The following is a 21,210-nucleotide window of genomic DNA, read 5'->3' on the forward strand; positions in this document are numbered from 1 at the left end:
AAGGTGTAGGCTTCAGGTGTATGTTTCAGGTGTAGGCTTCAGGTGTATGTTTCAGGTGTAGGCTTCAGGTGTTACTGACCACGATGTCTCCTCCGCGGACAAACTGCAGCCGCGGCTGGAAGACCAGGATGTCGGCGACGTAGACCAGGTCACAGGTGTAGTCCATTAGCAGCCACAGGTGGAGGTTCTCCGCCGTCTGGTAGGGGAACGCCCAGCGCACCGGGATCAGCCACATGTTCCAGTTCCACGCCGCCACCACGCAGAAGAGCCACAGCACGTAGATCAGGTCTGAGGCAGGAAGTCCACATCGTGGTCACCATACACATCACCATCATCCCTCCTCTTCTTTGGCTCTCTTCGAAGGCGGTCGCATTTTCTCTCCCTCTCCTCCCCATGACCTTCCCTTCCCTGCTTGGCTTCTCTCGTCATGTCTTGTCTTGTTTTATACTTGAGACTCTCTCCTCATCGCTCTTCGAACTAAAACCATGGACGATCAACTGATCATCTGATCAACTGGTCCCCAACGAAAACAAGGCTCGGGTTGGGAACCTGCCCGTCCTCCCGGGGGGGTTGCAGCTGGTTAACGATGGGCGTGGGGCGTTGGCTTTGGTGTGCCTAGCAGCCCTTTCCGTGGAGGGTGAAGACATCTACCTTTGGAAACATGATTACAGGATTTCTGCTGTTTGGATTTGGCGCTGCCCTGGCTAATCGGAAAATTGAGGAAGCGGTGACAGCCGTTAGAGCCCCCTATGGCTGCCCGACGAAATTGGATCGATTTGAAATCCTATTGGGAAATGGGAGGAAAATGGAGGAATAGTAGGTGAGCAAATTGAATGCAGCTACTGGAAGACCAAACAATCCCAATCTTATCTGCTTTCGGCTCCCTCTACCAGGACGGGCCTTGGCCAAGGCCGTGACTGGAACAACAACTCCCGAAGATCACTAAAGTGAGAATCTCCCCATTCCTTCCCCCTATCCACAGACACCTGTGGTTGTTTTCTCCCCAGGACCCTTCAAGGCTATCTCCATGGCAACGACCATCTTGCGGACTGAGAACTCTGTCCGTTGTGTTTCAAGTTTCAAGTTTTTATTGTCACATCCCCTTTTATACAAGTATAATCGGTTTGTGAAATTCTTATGTGCAAAACACCCGACAGCAGTAGCAGACTAAAAAAAGAATAAGAATGAGAATAAACTATACAATATCCACAACAACAAAAAAGAAGAAAGTATTAACAATATATATATAAAACAATGTAATAGAATATACATCATGACAATATATATATATAAAACAATGTAATAAAATATACACTTTTTTGAGACTATATATATATGTATATATATATACAATATATATATATAAAACAATGTAATAAAATATACACCTGGCCATAGATATTCACAGAATATGTTCGGGTGAAAGTGTTAATGAGGGTCTCAGTCCTTGTTCAGCAGCCTGATGGCCTGACTGAAGAAGCTGCCCCTCAGTCTTTTTGTCGGCACTTGATACGCGGTATCGCCTCCCGGGGTAAAAGGGGTGAACAGGGGGCCGGGTGGTTATTGTCTTTTATCATCCGTTTTGGGCCCCGGCCACGCACCCCTTGGTGTATATGTCCAGGATGGAGGAAGCTCACCTCCAACGATGTACTGTGCCAAACCCCACCACCCCCTGTAGTGCCCTACGCCCAGGGCGGTGCAGTTCCCGACCAGGCGGTGATGCAACCTGTCAGAACACCCCGATGGTACTGGTGTAGAATGTTCTGAGGATGCGGGGGGCCCTGTTGAATTTCCTCAGTCGCCTAAGGAAATACAGGCGGGGGCCCCTTTTTACCACGTGAGTGGTGTCGTGGTCCATGTGAGGTCCTCGGAGATGTGCCCCGAGGAACTTGAAGCTGCTGACCCTCTCTGCAACCCGTCTATGGAGATGGGGGTGCCTCCTCTCCCCTTCCTGTAGTCCACGATCAGCTCCTTGGTCTTCTTGCGTTGAGGACGAGGCTGTTCTCCTGGTATCACTGTACCAGTGATTCAACCTCCTCCCTGTAGGCTGTCTCGGTGGGTGATCAGCCCCAACACTGTTGTGCCGCAAACTTGATGATGACGTTGGAGCTGTGCATGGCCGTGCAGTCGTGGGTGTACAGGAGTAGAGGAGAGGGCTCAACACGCATCCCTGAGGGGCTCCCGTGTTGAGGGTCAGCGGCTCTGAGGTGGTACTGCCCATCCTCACCACCTGGCGGCGGCCCGACAGGAAGTCCAGTATCCAGCTGCACATGGTAGAGTGCAGGCCTAGACCTCTGAGCTTGGTGTCGAGCTTGGCGGGAACAATAGTGTTGGACGCTGAGCTGTAGTCCACAACCAGCATTCGAACACAACAGTTCCTCCCCTCCAGGTGGGAAAGGGCGGTGTGAAGTGCCATGGCAATTGCGTCGTCGGTGGATCTGTTTTGACGATATGCAAATTGCCATGGGTCCAGCGTGGCAGGCAACATGGAACAAATGAAGTCCTTGACCAACCTCTCAAGCATTTACTGACAATCGAGGTGAGGCTACGGGTCTCCAGTCATTCAGGCAGGTTACCTTGGGGTGTTTGGGGACAGGCACAATGGTGGACATCTTGAAGCTCTCAGGAACAACAGCCTGGGACGGGGAGAGGTTGAAGATGTCTGCGAAGACTCCTGCCAACTGGTCTGCACATGCTCTGAGGCGCGCCCGGGATGTGGTCGGACCTGCCCCCTTTCCCGGATGTCCCCCCGCATGTAGGCTCTGCGCACGTCAGCCTCTGAGATGATCAGCAGGCTGGTCTCCTCGGGGGGCGCTGCCTTGCGGGCTGCCGTTCACGTCGAACCGAGCAAAGAATGTATTTAGCTCGCCTGGGAGGGAGGTAGAGGAGTTCTCTTCACCCCTGGTTTCCCTCTGAAGTCCGTGATTGTCTGTAGCCCTTCCACACCTCTCACGTCATGGCTCTTGAGCTTTTCCTCCACCTTGTTCCTGAACTCCCGCTTGGCAGAGCCGATGGTCTTCTGGAGGTCGTGGCGGGCTCTTTTTTATTCCGCCATATTCCCGAGTCAAAAGGGGGTGTTACGCGCGGAGTGCAGCGCGAACATCGCCATTTATCCACGGTTTCTGGTTGGGATAAATCCGAACCGACTTGGTAGGAACAACGTCATCTATGCATTTCTTGATGAACCCGGTGACTGAGGCGCGTACTCACTGGCGTTGTTGTCCGGACGCGACCCTGAACATATCCCAGTCAGCACGTTCAAAACAGTCCTGTAGCATAGACCGATTGGTCCGACCAGGTTGCACTTCCTTCACAGCGATTGGTTGCTGCTTAAGCCTCTGCCTGTGGCGGGGTAGTTGGATGGGCGGTGGTCCGATTTGCGAACGGTGGGCGGAGGAGGGCTTTGTATCCATCCCGGAAGGGGTGTAGTGGGCAAATCCGCCCCGTGTTGCTTGTTATGTGTTGGTAGAACTTGGAGAACTTTCTTCAGGTTCGCTTTGTTGAAGTCCCCACAATGAAAGCAGCCTCGGGTGTGCCGACTCCTGCTCGCTGATCGCCCGTAGAGTTCCTTCAGCGCTATGTCCGTGTTAGCTTGAGGCGGAATGTACACAGCAGTTACGGTGACTGCTGTAAACTCCCTTGTAGCCAGAATGGTCGACACATGAGCATTAGGTACTCCAGGTCCGGGGAACAGAACGACTTGAGTATGTACATGACTTTGGTTGCACCAAGATCTGTTTATCATGAGACATACCCCTCCACGATCTTTACCAGAGAAGGGCTTTGTTGTGGGGGCGGTCCTGCCGGGGGGCTCTCTCTCCTCTCTCCTTATGGACGTTTGGGATACACTGAGCTCCTCTCTCCTCTCTCCTTATGGGAGGTTCTCTCTCTCCTCTCTCCTTTTTGGGTTTAGGATACACTGAGCTCCTCTCTCCTCTCCCCTTTTGGGTTTAGGTCCCGGCCCTCCCTCCCCCTTTTTTTTGACTTTTTCCCTTTTTTCCCCCTTTCCGGTTTTCCTCTCCCCTTTTTTTAAAAACCCTTTTCCTTTTTTCCTCTCCCCTTTTGGGGGTTTAGGAACACTCCCCTCTCCTCTCCTCTTTTTCCTTAGGCTTTTAATGGCTCCTCTCTCCTCTTTTTTGGGTTGGGGGCCCCCTCTCTCCTCTCTCCTTTGGGCTTGGAACGGCTCCTCTCTCTCCCTCCCCCTTTTAATTGGATAACTGAGCCCCTTCCCCTCTCTCTCTCCTTAGGGGGTTGGGGGCCCCCCCCCTCTCTCCTTATGGACGTTGGATACACTGAGCTCCTCTCTCCCTCTCCCCTTTTTGGAAAATTTTCCCTCCTCCTCCCCTTTTTGGTTAAACCCCCTCCTCTCTCCTTTCCCTTTTCCTGGCCCCTTTTCCCTCTCCCCTTTTTTAAAACCCCCTTTCCTCCTCTCCTTATGGCTTAGGATACACTGAGCCCCTTTCCCCTCTCTCCCCTTATGGCGTTTGGATACACTGAGCTCCTCTCTCCCCTCTCCTTATGGGCTTGGAACCCGCCCTCTCTCCTCTCTCCTTATGGGTTAGGATCCCTGAGCTCCTCTCTCCTCCCCTCCTTAGGGGCGTTTAGGATACACTGAGCTCCTCCTCCCTCTCCTTATGGGCTTGGGGGCCCCCTCTCCCCTTTCCCTTTTTGGCTTTTCCCCCCCCTTCCTTCCTCTTTTTTTTTCCTTTATAACTAGCCCCTTTTCCCTCTCCCCTTTTTTGGAAAAGGCCCTTTTCCCCTCTCCCCCTTTCCTTGGTAAACCCCCTCCTCTCTCCTTTTTTAGGTTAGCCCCCTTTTCCCTCTCCTTTCTTTTAAGATTTTTTTTCCCCCTTTTTTGGTTTTCCCCCTTTTTCCCCCCTTATGGGTTAGGATACACTGAGCTCCTCTCTCCTCCTCCCCTTGGGGGAAAAAACCTCTCCTCTCCTCTCCCTTTTGGGTTTGGAAACGGCCCTCTCCCCTTTCCCCTTATGGGCTTAGGATACACTGAGCTCCTCTCTCCTTTTCCCTTATGGGGGATACACTGAGCTCCTCTCTCCTCCCCTTTGGGTTTAGGATACACTGAGCTCCTCTCCCCCTTGGGGGGAACACTGAGCTCCTCCCCCTTCTCTCCCTTTGGACTTTGGGTCCTCTCCTCTCCCCCCCCCTTTTCCCTCTCTCCTTAGGGGCGTTTGGTACACTGAGCTCCTCTCCCCTCTCCCCGGGGGTTTACACTGAGCCCCTCTCCCTCTTTTCCCCTTAGGGCCTTGGGTCCTCTCCTCTCTCCTTTTTCCCTTAGGCTTTGGGTCCTTTTCCCTCCTTTCCCCTTTGGCTTTGGGTCCTCTCCTCTCCCCCCTTTCCTTAGGTTTTGGGTCCTCCCCTCTCCTCCCCTTAGGTTTAACACTCTCCCCCTCTCTTTCCCTTAGGCTTTGGTCCTCTCCTCTCCCCTTTCCCCTTAGGCTTGGTCCTCTCCTCTCCTTTCCCTTAGGGCCTTTGGTCCTCCCCCTTTTCCCCTTTTTATCCTTTGGGTCCTCTCCTCTCCCCTTTCCCCTTTGGGGTTTTAACACTCTCCTCTCTCCTCTCCCTTTGGGGGGGTACACTGAGCTCCTCTCTCCCCCTTTTTCCCTTAGGACTTTAGGCCCTAGTCCTCCCTCCCTCTCCTTTCCCTTAGGTAAGATCCTCCCCTTTTCCCTCTCCTTATGGGGTACACTGGCTCCCTCTCTCCCTTCTTTTTTTTGGGGCTTAGGATACACTGAGCTCCTCTCTCCCTCTCTCCTTATGGGTTGGCACTGAGCCCCTCTCCCCTCTCCTTCTTTTATGGACCTTGGTCCTAGCTCCTCTCCCCCTTTTTGGCCTTTGGTAACCTGGCCCTCTCCTCTCTCCTCTCCTCCTTATGGGCGTTTGGGTACACTGACTCCTTTCTCTCCTCTCCTCTCTCCTTTGGGCGTTAGGATACACTGAGCTCCTCTCTCCTCTCTCCTTATGGCAGGCTTTTTTAATCCTTTGGAAACCTCCCCCTCTCCCTCTCCTTATGGCTTGGGAAATTTCTCTCCTTTTCCCTTTCTTCCTGAGCTCCTCCCTCTCCTCTTTCCTTTAGGCCTCTCCCTTGAGCTCCCTTTCTCCTATGGGCTTTTAACTGCTCCTTTCTTCCTCTCCTTATGCGTTGTCCTAGCCCCTTCTTTTCCCCTTTTCCTTTTTTGGACTATACCTCTCCTCTCCTTTCCCTTAGGATACACTGAGCCCCCCCCTTTTAAACCTGGCTCCTCTCCTCCTCCTCTTGGCCTTGGATACCGGCCTCCCCCTCTCCTCTTCCTTATGGCCCCCTCCCCTTCCTAGCTCTTCCTCCTCTCTCCTTTCCTTGGATCCTGGGGTCCCCTCTCTCTCCTCTCCTCTCTCTTATGGACTTTTTGGGTTCCCTCTCCTCCCTTTGCTTTGGATCACTCTCCCCCTTTTCTCTCCCTTATGGACGTTGGAACACTCTCCTCTCCTCCTCTCCTTATGGGTGGATACATGAGCTCCTCTCCTTCTCCTTAGGCTTGGATACACTGAGCCCTCTCCTCCTCTCCTTTCCTTAGGTACACTGACTCTCTCTCCTCTCTCTTATGGCGCTTAGGATACACTGACCCTCTCCTCTCTCCTTATGGCCTTGGATCCTGAGCCTCCTCCTCCTCTCCCCTTTTGGGTTTTAATCCGGGACCCTCTCTCCCCCTTCTCTTTGGCGTTTAGGATACACTGAGCTCCTCTCTCTCCTCTCCTCCTTTGGGTTTGGATACATTTTCTCCTTTCTCCTCCCTTTTCCCTTCCTTATGGCGTTAGGATACACTGAGCCCTCCTCTCCTCTCTCCTTATGGGTTAGGATACACTGGCCCTCTCCTCCTCTTTCTTCCTCCCTCTCTCCCCTTATGGACCTAGGATCCTAGCCTCTCCTCCTCTCTTTGGACGTTTAGGATCCCGGCTCCTCTCTCCTCTCTCCTTTGGACGTTAGGATACACTGAGCCCTCCTCCTCTCCCTTATGGACGTTTAGGATACACTCCTCTCTCCTCTCCCTTAGGCTTCCCTGACCCTCTCTTTAGGGGATACACTGAGCTCCTCTCTCCCCTCTCTTTGGCTTTAAGGATCCCCTTTTTGGGCTTTCCTTTTCCCTTTCCCTCCTCCTTATGGAGCAGGAAACTACCTTCCCTCCTCTCCCTTAGGCGATCCTCTCCTCTCCTCCTCCCTCTCCTCTTTCTTTAGGACGGGGCCTCCCTCTCTCCTCTCTCCTTATGGCGCTTATAGACTGGTCCCTCTCCTCTCTCCTTAGGGCTTTGGGTACCTTGCTCCCCTTTTCCCTCCTCCCTTTTCCTTGGGCCTTTGGTCCCTTTAGTCCTCCCTCTCCTCTCTTCCTTGGGCTTTGGATACACTCTCCTTCTCCTTCCTCCTCCTTTCTTAGGTCCCTGGCCCCTTTTCCCCTCCCTTTCCTTAGGAACTGGTCCCCCTCCCCTTTAGGATTTTCTCTCCTCTCCCCTTTCCTCTTGGTTTCCACCTGGCCTTTCCCTCCCTCTTCGGTTGGAACACTGCTCCCTTTTCCCTCTCCTTATGGACCTTGGATACCTCTCCTCTCTCCTCTCTCCTTATGGACTTCACGGCTTTTCCCTCTCTCCTTATGGCGGTCCTCCCCCTCTCCTCTCCTTAGGGTTGACCTACCTCTCTCTCCTTCTTTATCCTTGGTCCTCCTCCTCCTCTCTGGGTTTGGGATCTGGGCTCCTCTGCCTCTCCTCTCTCCTTATGGGCGTTTAGGATACACTGAGCTCCTCTCCTCTCTCTCCTTATGGACATTTGGGATGCACTGGCTCCTCCTCCTCTCCTTATGGGCGCTTGCCAGTACACACTGTGGCTCCTCTCCTCTCCTTAGGGCGCTTGGGATACACTGGGCTCCTCTCTCCTCTCTCCTTATGGGCGCTTGGGTTCACTGGGCTCCTCCTCCCTCTCCTCCCTCACATGGGCCTTGGACATGACTCTCCTATATCTCTTGGACGTTTGGATATTACACTGAGCTCTCCTCTCTCTCCTTAGGGCCTTCAAGTTTTGGCTCCTGTCTCTCTCCTTGGGCAGGTGCACTGGGCGCTTGGGATGCACTGGGCTGATTTGGGACACTGTGGCTCCTCTCTCCTCTCTCTCCTTTGGATACACTGGGCTTCTCTCTCCTTATAGATTTGGTTGCTCTCTCCTCCTCCTTATGGACCTTGGATTACAGGCTCCTCTCTCCTCTGTGGTGCTTGGATGCTCCTCTCCTCTCCTCTCCTTAGACATTGGGACCTGTCTCTCTCTTGGGATACACTGAGCTCCTCCTCCTCCTCCTTGGGATACTCTCTGGACGTCTCTCTCTCTCATATGGGCTTGGGTTGCCTGAACCTCTCTCCTGCCTTGGGCGTTTGGATGGGCTCCTCTCCTTATGGGCGTTTAGGACACTGGGCTCCTCTCTCCTCTCCTCTCTCCTTATGAATGACACAGGATGCCTTTGTCCTCCCTGCTCCTCTCTCCTTATGGGCCTTAGGATACACTGAGCTCCTCTCTCTCTCCTCTCTCCCTTATGGACGTTTAGAATTACACTGAGCTCCTCTCTCCTCCTCTCAGCGGCTGGGCGGCTTGGGACACACTGAGCTCCTCTCTCCTCTCTCTCCTTGGGCCTTAGGATACACTAGTCCTCTCTCTCTCTCCTTATATGGGCGTTTTAGGACACTAGGCTCCACTCTCCTGCTCTCTCCTTTGGGCCCAGGGTTGCATGACCTCCTGCTCTCCTCTCTCACATGGACGTTTGGGATACACTGGGCTCCTCTCTCCTCTCCTCTCTCCTTGGATGTTTGGTTTTGTCCTCTCTCCTCTCCTATCTCCTTATGGACAATTAGGATACACTGTGCTCCTCTCTCCTCTCCTCTCTCTCCTTGGACGTTTGGGTTCTGCCTGGCTCCTCTCTCCTCTCTGTGGATAACTTATAGTGCTCGGCTCCTCTCCTCCTCTCTCTCTCTCCTCACTTATGGGCGTTTTAGGATACACACAAACTCCTCTCTCCTCTCCTCTCTCCTTGCCTGGGCGCTTAGGATACTGGCTCCTCTCTCTCCTCTCCTCACCATGGGCGTTTAGGACACAGGCGCATCTCTCTCCTTATGGATGTTTGAGATACAGGCTCTCTCTCTCTCTCTGCCTGGGCGCTTAAGTGCACTGGGCTCCTCTCTCCTCTCCTCTCCCTTATGGGCGCTTGGGATACACTTTGAGCTCCTCTCTCCCTTATGGGCGTTTAGGATCACACAGGCTCTCTCTCCTCTCCTCTCTCCTTATGGACGTTTGGGATGCACACAGGCTCTCTCTCTCCTTATGGGCTGGATGCTGACTCCTCTCTCCTCTCTCCTTATGGGCGCTTATGATACACTGGGCTCCTCTCTCTCCTTAAGGGCGGCTTAGGATACACTGGCTCCTCTCTCCTCTCTCCTTATAGGATGCTGGGCTCCTCTCTCCTCCTCCTCCTTATGGATGGGATCACTGGGCTCCTCTGCCTCTCCTCTCTCCTTATGGGCGCTTAGGATACACAGGCTCTCTCCTCTCCTCTCTCTCTTATGGACGTTTGGGATACACAGGCTCCTCTCTCCTCTCCTCTCTCCTTATGGGCGCTTAGGATACTGGGCTCCTCTCCTCTCTCCCTTATGGTCGTTTAGGATTTTTGACTCCCTCTCTCCTCTCCTATCTCCCTTATGGGCGTTTACCTCACACTGGCTCCTCTCTCCTTATGGGCGTTGCGGATGTCTCTCTCTCTCTTATGGACGCTTAGGATACTAGGCTCCTCTCCTCTCTCTCCTTATGGGCGGGCTTGGTGCTGGGCTCCTCTCTCCTCTCTCTCTCCTTATGGGCGTTTAGGATGCACTGAGCTCCTCTCTCCTCCTCTCATGGACGTTTTAGGATACACTGGTCCTCTCCTCTCTCTCCCTTATGGACGTTTGGGATGCCACTGAGCTCCTCCTCTCCTCTCCTTTGGACGTTTGGATCACACTGGGCTCCTCTCTCCTCTCTCCTTGTGATTTCAGTTTTAATCTCTCCTCTGCTCTCTCTCCTTATGGACGTTTAGGATACACTGGCTCCTCTCTCTCCACTCTCCTTGCTGGGCGGCTTAGAATTTGCTGACTCCTCTCTCCTCTCTCCTTATGGGCGTTTGGGAATACGCAGGCTCCTCTCTCCTCTCTCTCACTTGGGACGCAGGATACACTGAGCTCCCTCTCCTCTCTCCCTTATGGACATTTAGGATACTTTGAGCTCCTGCCTCCTCTCTCTCCTTATGGGCCTTGGGATACACCGAGCTCCTCTCTCTCCTCTCCTCTCTCCTTATGGGCGTTTAGGATACACTGAGCTCTCCTCCTCTCTCCCCTTGGGCCGGATACACTGAGCTCCTCTCTCTCTCCTCTCTCCTTATGGTCGTTTAGGATACACTGAGCTCCTCTCTCCCTCCCTGTCTCATATGGGCGTTTAGGATGCTGAGCTCCTCTCCCTTATGGACGTTTAGGATACACTGAGCTCCTCTCTCCTCTCCTGTGGAGCCGGATACTGGGCTCCTCCTCCTCCTCTCCTTGGACACTTAGGATGCACTGGCTCCTCTCTCACCTCTCACTTATGGACGTTTAGGATACACTGAGCTCCTCTCTCCTCTCTCCTTGGGACAGGATACTGTTCTCTCCTCTCTCCTTAAGGACCTTGGATGCATGATATATATACTCTCCTCTCACTTATGGATGCTTAGGATACACTGAGCTCCCCTCTCCTCTCTCTCCTTATGGACGTTTAGGATACACTGAGCTCCTCTCTCCTCCTCTCTTATGGACATTTGGATATGAGCTCTCTCTCTCTCTCTCTCCCTTATGGGCGCTTAGGGATACACCCAGGCTCCTCTCTCCTCTCTCTCCCCTTGGGATGCAGGCTCCTCCTCTCCTCTCTCCTTGTGTTTAGGATGCAGGCTCCTCTCTCCTCTCCCTCTCCTTATGGACGTTACGGATGCACTGAGCTCCTCTCCTTATGGGCGTTTAGGATACACTGAGCTCCTCTCTCCTCTCTCCTTATGGGCTCCGGGATGCAGTCTCCTCACCTCTCTCCTTATGGGCCTTGGGGATGCCTGATATATATCTCTCCTTATGGATGTTGGGGCTCCTCTCTCCTCCTCTCATGGACGTTTGGGATACTGGGCTCCCCTCTCCTCCTCTCCTCCCTTGCTGGTTGGACACTGGGCTCCTCTATATCCTCCTCTCCTCTGTATGGACGTTTAGGATCCACTGAGCTCCTCTCCTCTCTCCTTATGGACGTTTTAGGATACACTGACCTCTCTCCTCCTTGTGGGCGTTTGGGATACACAGGCTCTCTCCTCTCCTCCACCCTTATGGATGCTTGGGATACACTGGGCTCTCTCCTCTCTCTCGCCTGGACGTTTAGGATACACTTAGGCTCCTCACCCTGCTCTCCTATCTGTATGGACGTTTAGGATACACTGACTCCTCTCTCTCTCCTTCGCAGACGTTAGGACACTGACCCTCTCTCCTCTCACCTCTCTCCACTTATAGACTGAGTTACACTGGGCTCCTCTCTCCTCTCCTTATGGGCGCTTGGATACTACTGGGCTCCTCTCTCCTCTCCTCTCCATGGACGTTTTCGTTACTGGGCTCTCTCTCCTCTCCTCTCTCCTTTATGGACTTGGGACCTGGGCTCCTCTCCTCTCCTCTCTCCTTGGGAGACGGGATGCACTGGGCTCCTCCTCTCTCCTTATGGACGTTTAGGATACACTGGGCTCACCTCTCTCCTCTCCTCTCCTTATGGACCTTAGGATACACTGAGCTCTCTGTCTCTCCCATGGGCGTTTTAGGATACACTGAAACCTCCATCTCCTCCTACCCTTGGATCTTTACGTTCTCTCTCACTCTCCTATCTCCCCATGCGGACGTTTAGGATACTGAGCTCCTGCCTCCTCCTCCTCCTCCTTGGACGTTTAGGATACACTGGGCTCCTCTCTCTCTCCTCTCTCTCCCTTATGGGCTTAATATACACTAAACTCCTCTCTCCTCTCCTCTCTCGCCATGGACGTTTAGGATACAGGCTCCTCTCCTCCCTCTCCTCTCTCCTTATGGACGCTTGGTGCTGGGCTCCTCTCTCCTCTCCCTCTCTCCCTTGTAGTTTAGGATACACCAGGCGCCTCTCTCCTTATAGACGCTTAGGATACACTGAGCTCCTCTCTCCTCTCTCCTTATGGACGTTTAGGATACACTGAGCTCCTCTCTCCTCTCTCCTTATGGACGTTTAGGATACACTGAGCTCCTCTCCTCTCCTCTCTCCTTATGGCCTCTTAGGATACACTGAGCTCCTCTCTCCTCTCTCCTTATGGGCGCTTAGGATACACTGAGCTCCTCTCTCCTCTCCTCTCTCCTTATGGACGTTTAGGATACACTGAGCTCCTCTCTCCTCTCCTCTCTCCTTATGGACGCTTAGGATACACTGAGCTCCTCTCTCCTCTCTCCTTATGGACGTTAGGATACACTGAGCTCCTCTCTCCTCTCTCCTTATGGACGTTTAGGATACACTGAGCTCCTCTCTCCTCTCCTCTCTCCTTATGGTCGTTTAGGATACACTGAGCTCCTCTCCTCTCTCTCTCCTTATGGACGCTTAGGATACACTGAGCTCCTCCCCTCCTCTCTCCTTATGGACGTTTAGGATACACTGGGCTCCTCTCTCCTCTCTCCTTATGGACGTTTAGGATACACTGAGCTCCTCTCTCCTCTCCTCTCTCCTTATGGACGCTTAGGATACACTGAGCTCCTCTCTCTCCTCTCTCCTTATGGACGTTTAGGATACACTGAGCTCCTCTCTCCTCTTCTCTCCTTATGGACGCTTAGGATACACTGAGCTCCTCTCTCCTCTCTCCTTATGGACGTTTAGGATACACTGAGCACCTCTCTCCTCTGAACTGTCCTTATGGGCGTTTAGGATACACTGAGCTCCTCTCTCTCCTCTCTCCTTATGGGCGTTAGGATACACTGAGCTCCTCTCTCTCCTCTCTCCTTATGGACGTTTAGGATACACTGAGCTCCTCTCTCCTCTCTCCTTATGGACACTTAGGATACACTGGGCTCCTCTCTCCTCTCTCCTTATGGACGTTTAGGATACACTGAGCTCCTCTCTCTCCTCTCTCCTTATGGACGCTTAGGATACACTGAGCTCCTCTCTCCTCTCCTCTCTCCTTATGGACGTTTAGGATACACTGAGCTCCTCTCTCCTCTCTCCTTATGGACGTTTAGGATACACTGAGCTCCTCTCTCTCCTCTCTCCTTATGGACGTTTAGGATACACTGAGCTCCTCTCTCCTCTCCTCTCCTTATGGACGTTTAGGATACACTGAGCTCCTCTCTCCTCTCCTCTCTCCTTATGGACGTTTAGGATACACTGAGCTCCTCTCTCCTCTCCTCTCTCCTTATGGACGTTTAGGATACACTGAGCTCCTCTCTCCTCTCTCCTTATGGACGTTTAGGATACACTGAGCTCCTCTCTCCTCTCTCCTTATGGACGTTTAGGATACACTGAGCTCCTCTCCTCTCCTCTCTCCTTATGGACGCTTAGGATACACTGAGCTCCTCTCCTCTCCTCTCTCCTTATGGACGCTTAGGATACACTGAGCTCCTCTCTCCTCTCTCTCTCCTTATGGACGTTTAGGATACACTGTGCTCCTCTCTCCTCTTCTCTCTCCTTATGGACGTTTAGGATACACTGAGCTCCTCTCTCCTCTCTCCTTATGGACGTTTAGGATACACTGAGCTCCTCTCTCTCCTCTCCTTATGGACGTTTAGGATACACTGAGCTCCTCTCTCCTCTCTCCTTATGGCGTTTAGGATACACTGAGCTCCTCTCCTCTCTCTCCTTATGGACGCTTAGGATACACTGAGCTCCTCTCCTCTCCTCTCTCCTTATGGACGTTTAGGATACACTGAGCTCCTCTCTCCTCTCTCCTTATGGACGTTTAGGATACACTGAGCTCCTCTCCTCTCCTCTCTCCTTATGGACGCTTAGGATACACTGAGCTCCTCTCTCCTCTCTCCTTATGGGCGTTTAGGATACACTGAGCTCCTCTCTCCTCTCCTCTCTCCTTATGGACGTTTAGGATACACTGAGCTCCTCTCTCCTCTCTCCTTATGGACGTTTAGGATACACTGAGCTCCTCTCTCCTCTCTCCTTATGAACGTTAGGAGACACTGAGCTCCTCTCTCCTCTCTCCTTATGGACGTTTAGGATACACTGAGCTCCTCTCTCCTTATGGACGTTTAGGATACACTGAGCTCCTCTCTCCTCTCCTCTCTCCTTATGGACGTTAGGATACACTGAGCTCCTCTCCTCTCCTCTCTCCTTATGGACGTTTAGGATACACTGAGCTCCTCTCTCCTCTCTCCTTATGGACGTTTAGGATACACTGAGCTCCTCTCTCCTCTCTCCTTATGGACGCTAGGATACACTGAGCTCCTCTCTCCTCTCTCCTTATGGACGTTTAGGATACACTGAGCTCCTCTCTCCTCTCCTCTCTCCTTATGGACGTTTAGGATACACTGAGCTCCTCTCTCCTCTCTCCTTATGGACGCTTAGGATACACTGAGCTCCTCTCTCCTCTCTCCTCTCTCCTTATGGACGTTTAGGATACACTGAGCTCCTCTCTCCTCCTCTCCTTATGGACGCTAAGGATACACTGAGCTCCTCTCTCCTCCTCTCCTTATGGACGTTTGGGATACACTGAGCTCCTCTCTCCTCTCCTCTCTCCTTATGGACGTTTAGGATACACTGGGCTCCTCTCTCCCCTCCTCTCTCTTTATGGGCCTTAGGATACACTGAGCTCCTCTCCTCTCCTCTCTCCTTATGGACGTTTAGGATACACTGAGCTCCTCTCTCCTCTCCTCTCCTTATGGACGTTTAGGATACACAGAGCTCCTCTCCTCTCTCCTTATGGACGTTTAGGATACACTGAGCTCCTCTCTCCTCTCTCCTTATGGACGTTTAGGATACACTGAGCTCCTCTCTCTCCTCTCTCCTTATGGACGTTTAGGATACACTGAGCTCCTCTCTCCTCTCTCCTTATGGACGCTTAGGATACACTGAGCTCCTCTCCTCTCCTCTCTCCTTATGGACGTTTAGGATACACTGAGCTCCTCTCTCCTCTCTCCTTATGGACGTTTAGGATACACTGAGCTCCTCTCTCCTCTCCTCTCTCCTTATGGACGCTTAGGATACACTGAGCTCCTCTCTCCTCTCTCTCCTTATGGACGCTTAGGATACACTGAGCTCCTCTCTCCTCTCTCCTTATGGACGTTTAGGATACACTGAGCTCCTCTCTCTCCTCTCTCCTTATGGACGTTTAGGATACACTGAGCTCCTCTCTCCTCTCCTCTCCTTATGGACGTTTAGGATACACTGAGCTCCTCTCCTCTCCTCTCTCCTTATGGGCGTTTAGGATACACTGAGCTCCTCTCTCCTCCTCTCTCCTTATGGGCGTTTAGGATACACTGAGCACCTCTCTCCTCTCCTCTCTCCTTATGGACGCTTAGGATACACTGAGCACCTCTCTCCTCTCCTCTCCTCTCTCCTTATGGACGTTTAGGATACACTGAGCTCCTCTCCTCTCTCCTTATGGACGTTTAGGATACACTGAGCTCCTCTCTCCTCTCTCCTTATGGACGCTTAGGATACACTGAGCTCCTCTCTCTCCTCTCTCCTTATGGACGTTTAGGATACACTGAGCTCCTCTCTCCTCTCCTCTCTCCTTATGGACGCTTAGGATACACTGAGCTCCTCTCCTCTCCTCTCTCCTTATGGACGCTTAGGATACACTGAGCTCCTCTCTCCTCTCTCCTTATGGACGCTTAGGATACACTGAGCTCCTCTCTCCTCTCTCCTTATGGACGCTTAGGATACACTGAGCTCCTCTCTCCTCTCTCCTTATGGACGTTTAGGATACACTGAGCTCCTCTCTCCTCTCCTCTCTCCTTATGGACGTTTAGGATACACTGAGCTCCTCTCTCCTCTCTCCTTATGGACGCTTAGGATACACTGAGCTCCTCTCTCCTCTCTCTCTCCTTATGGACGTTTAGGATACACTGAGCTCCTCTCTCCTCTCTCCTTATGGACGTTTAGGATACACTGAGCTCCTCTCCTCTCCTCTCTCCTTATGGACGCTTAGGATACACTGAGCTCCTCTCTCCTCTCTCCTTATGGGCGTTTAGGATACACTGAGCTCCTCTCTCCTCTCCTCTCTCCTTATGGACGTTTAGGATACACTGAGCTCCTCTCCTCTCTCCTCTCTCCTTATGGACGCTTAGGATACACTGAGCTCCTCTCTCCTCCTCTCTCCTTATGGACGCTTAGGATACACTGAGCTCCTCTCCTCTCTCCTCTCTCCTTATGGACGTTTAGGATACACTGAGCTCCTCTCTCCTCTCTCCTTATGGACGTTTAGGATACACTGAGCTCCTCTCTCCTCTCCTCTCTCCTTATGGACGTTTAGGATACACTGGGCTCCTCTCTCCTCTCTCCTTATGGATGCTTAGGATACACTGAGCTCCTCTCTCCTCTCTCTCTCCTTATGGACGTTAGGATACACTGAGCTCCTCTCTCCTCTCTCTCTCCTTATGGACGCTTAGGATACACTGAGCTCCTCTCTCCTCTCCTCTCTCCTTATGGACGTTTAGGATACACTGAGCTCCTCTCCTCTCCTCTCTCCTTATGGACGCTTAGGATACACTGGCTCCTCTCTCCTCTCTCTCTCCTTATGGACGTTTAGGATACACTGAGCTCCTCTCCTCTCCTCTCTCCTTATGGACGTTTAGGATACACTGAGCTCCTCTCTCCTCTCTCCTTATGGACGTTTAGGATACACTGAGCTCCTCTCCTCTCTCTTCCCTCCGTATGGACGTTTAGGATACACTGAGCTCCTCTCTCCTCTCTCCTTATGGACGCTTAGGATACACTGAGCTCCTCTCCTCATCCTTAAGGACGCTTAGGATACACTGAGCTCCTCTCTCCTCTCTACTTATGGACGTTAGGATACACTGAGCTCCTCCTCTCCTCTCTCCTTATGGACGTTTAGGATACACTGAGCTCCTCTCTCCTCTCCTTATGGACGTTTAGGATACACTGAGCTCCTCTCTCTCCTCTCTCCTTATGGACGCTTAGGATACACTGAGCTCCTCTCTCTCCTCTCTCCTTATGGACGTTTAGGATACACTGAGCTCCTCTCTCCTCTCCTCTCTCCTTATGGACGTTTAGGATACACTGAGCTCCTCTCTCCTCTCTCCTTATGGACGTTTAGGATACACTGAGCTCCTCTCTCCTCTCTCTCCTTATGGACGTTTAGGATACACTGAGCTCCTCTCTCCTCTCTCCTTATGGACGTTAGGATACACTGAGCTCCTCTCCTCTCTCCTTATGGACGTTTAGGATACACTGAGCTCCTCTCTCCTCTCTCCTTATGGACGCTTAGGATACACTGAGCTCCTCTCTCCTTATGGACGTTTAGGATACACTGAGCTCCTCTCTCCTCTCTCCTTATGGACGCTTAGGATACACTGAGCTCCTCTCTCCTCTCTCTCCTTATGGACGTTTAGGATACACTGAGCTCCTCTCTCCTCTCCTTATGGACGTTTAGGATACACTGAGCTCCTCTCTCCTCTCTCCTTATGGACGTTTAGGATACACTGAGCTCCTCCTCTCTCCTCTCTCCTTATGGGCGTTTAGGATACACTGAGCTCCTCTCTCCTCTCCTCTCTCCTTATGGACGTTTAGGATACACTGAGCTCCTCTCTCCTCTCTCCTTATGGGCGTTAGGATACACTGAGCTCCTCTCTCCTCTCTCCTTATGGACGTTTAGGATACACTGAGCTCCTCTCTCCTCTCCTCTCTCCTTATGGACGTTTAGGATACACTGAGCTCCTCTCTCCTCTCCTCTCTCCTTATGGACGTTTAGGATACACTGAGCTCCTCTCCTCTCTCTTTATGGATGCTTAGGATACACTGAGCTCCTCTCTCCTCTCCTCTCTCCTTATGGACGTTTAGGATACACTGAGCTCCTCTCCTCTCCTCTCTCCTTATGGACGTTTAGGATACACTGAGCTCCTCTCTCCTCTCTCCTTATGGACGTTTAGGATACACTGAGCTCCTCTCTCCTCTCTCTCCTTATGGACGCTTAGGATACACTGAGCTCCTCTCTCTCTCTCCTTATGGACGCTTAGGATACACTGAGCTCCTCTCTCCTCTCTCCTTATGGACGTTTAGGATACACTGAGCTCCTCTCTCCTCTCTCCTTATGGACGTTTAGGATACACTGAGCTCCTCTCTCCTCTCTCCTTATGGACGTTTAGGATACACTGAGCTCATCTCCTCTCCTCTCTCCTTATGGACGTTTAGGATACACTGAGCTCCTCTCCTCTCCTCTCTCCTTATGGACGTTTAGGATACACTGAGCTCCTCTCTCCTCTCTCCTTATGGACGTTTAGGATACACTGAGCTCCTCTCCTCTCCTCTCTCCTTATGGACGCTTAGGATACACTGAGCTCCTCTCTCCTTATGGACGTTTAGGATACACTGAGCTCTCTCCTCTCCTCTCTCCTTATGGACGCTTAGGATACACTGAGCTCCTCTCTCCTCTCTCTCCTTATCGGCGCTTAGCATACACTGAGCTCCCTCTCTCCTCTCTCCTTATGGACGTTTAGGATACACTGAGCTCCTCTCTCCTCTCTCCTTATGGACGCTTAGGATACACTGAGCTCCTCTCTCCTCTCTCCTTATGGACGTTTAGGATACACTGAGCTCCTCTCCTCTCTCCTTATGGACGTTTAGGATACACTGAGCTCCTCTCTCCTCTCTCTCCTTATGGACGTTTAGGAGACACTGAGCTCCTCTCTCCTCTCTCCCTTATGGGCTTAGGATACACTGAGCTCCTCTCTCCTCTCTCCTTATGGACGTTTAGGATACACTGAGCTCCTCTCTCCTCTCTCCTTATGGACGTTTAGGATACACTGAGCTCCTCTCTCTCCTCTCTCCTTATGGACGTTTAGGATACACTGAGCTCCTCTCTCCTCTCTCCTTATGGACGCTTAGGATACACTGAGCTCCTCTCTCCTCTCTCCCTTATGGACGTTAGGATACACTGAGCTCCTCTCTCCTCTCTCCTTATGGACGTTTAGGATACACTGAGCTCCTCTCGCCTCTCCTCTCTCCTTATGGACGTTTAGGATACACTGAGCTCCTCTCTCCTCTCCTTATGGGCGCTTAGGATACACTGAGCTCCTCTCTCCTCTCTCCTTATGGACGTTTAGGATACACTGAGCTCCTCTCTCCTCTCTCCTTATGGGCGCTTAGGATACACTGAGCTCCTCTCTCCTCTCTCTCCTTATGGATGCTTAGGATACACTGAGCTCCTCTCTCCTCTCCCCTTATGGACGTTTAGGATACACTGAGCTCCTCTCTCCTCTCTCCTTATGGACGCTTAGGATACACTGAGCTCCTCTCTCCTCTCTCCTTATGGACGCTTAGGATACACTGAGCTCCTCTCTCCTCTCCCCTTATGGACGTTTAGGATACACTGAGCTCCTCTCTCCTCTCTCTTAATGGATGCTTAGGATACACTGAGCTCCTCTCTCCTCCTCTCTCCTTAAGGACGCTTAGGATACACTGAGCTCCTCTCCTCTCTCCTTATGGACGCTTAGGATACACTGAGCTCCTCTCCTCTCTCCTCTCCTTATGGACGCTTAGGATACACTGAGCTCCTCTCTCCTCTCTCCTTATGGACGCTTAGGATACACTGAGCTCCTCTCTCCTCTCTCCTTATGGACGCTTAGGATACACTGAGCTCCTCTCTCTCTCTCTCCTTATGGACGCTTAGGATACACTGAGCTCCTCTCTCCTCTCTCCTTATGGACGCTTAGGATACACTGAGCTCCTCTCTCCTCTCTCCTTATGGACGCTTAGGATACACTGAGCTCCTCTCCCCTCTCTCCTTATGGACGTTTAGGATACACTGAGCTCCTCTCTCCTCTCTCCTTATGGACGTTAGGATACACTGAGCTCCTCTTTCCTCTCCTCTCCTCTCTCCTTATGGGCGCCTAGGATACACTGAGCCCTCTCTCTCCTCTCTCCTTATAGACGTTTAGGATACACTGAGCTCCTCTCTCCTCTCTCTCCTTATGGACGCTTAGGATACACTGAGCTCCTCCCTCCTCTCTCCTTATGTACGTTTAGGATACACTGAGCGCTTCTCTCTCTCCTCTCTCCTTATGGACGCTTAGGATACACTGAGCTCCTCTCTCCTCTCTCCCTTATGGACGTTTAGGATACACTGAGCTCCTCTCTCCTCCTCTCTCCTTATGGACGCTTAGGATACACTGAGCTCCTCCTCTCTCTCCTTATGGACGTTTAGGATACACTGAGTTCCTCTCCTCTCCTCTCTCCTTATGGACGTTTAGGATACACTGCGCTCGTCTCCTCCTCTCTCCTTATGGACGCTTAGGATACACTGAGCTCCTCTCTCCTCTCCTTATGGACGTTTAGGATACACTGAGCTCCTCTCTCCTCTCTCCTTATGGACGCTTAGGATACACTGAGCTCCTCTCTCTTCTCCTCTCTCCTTATGGACGCTTAGGATACACTGAGCTCCTCTCTCCTCCTCTCTCCTTATGGACGTTTAGGATACACTGAGCTCCTCTCTCCTCTCTCCTTATGGACGTTTAGGATACACTGAGCTCCTCTCTCCTCTCTCCTTATGGACGCTCAGGATACACTGAGCTCCTCTCTCCTCTCCTTATGGACGTTTAGGATACACTGAGCTCCTCTCTCCTCTCCTCTCTCCTTATGGACGTTTAGGATACACTGAGCTCCTCTCTCCTCTCCTTATGGACGTTTAGGATACACTGAGCTCCTCTCTCCTCTCTCCTTATGGACGTTTAGGATACACTGAGCCCTCTCTCCTCTCCCTTATGGACGCTTAGGATACACTGAGCTCCTCTCTCTCCTCTCTCCTTATGGACGTTTAGGATACACTGAGCTCCTCTCTCCTCTCTCTCCTTATGGACGTTTAGGATACACTGAGCTCTCTCCTCTCCTCTCTCCTTATGGACGTTTAGGATACACTGAGCTCCTCTCTCCTCTCTCTCCTTATGGACGTTTAGGATACACTGAGCTCC

The 21,210-nt window shown here is 52.0% G+C and overlaps 1 protein-coding gene across 1 annotated transcript in view; it reads right to left on the reverse strand.

Annotated features, from left to right (window-relative positions):
• The window catches only part of LOC130193262 (cyclic nucleotide-gated cation channel beta-1-like), a 65,024-nt gene that overhangs the window by 16,117 nt on the left and 27,697 nt on the right, over positions 1–21,210 (reverse strand). The window contains exon 8 of the mRNA XM_056413711.1: positions 80–288. Coding sequence (XP_056269686.1) covers positions 80–288 — 209 coding nt within the window. The remainder of the gene's footprint in view (positions 1–79; positions 289–21,210) is intronic.

Source organism: Pseudoliparis swirei, chromosome 4, assembly GCF_029220125.1.
Source record: "Pseudoliparis swirei isolate HS2019 ecotype Mariana Trench chromosome 4, NWPU_hadal_v1, whole genome shotgun sequence".
Lineage (NCBI taxonomy): Eukaryota > Metazoa > Chordata > Actinopteri > Perciformes > Liparidae > Pseudoliparis > Pseudoliparis swirei.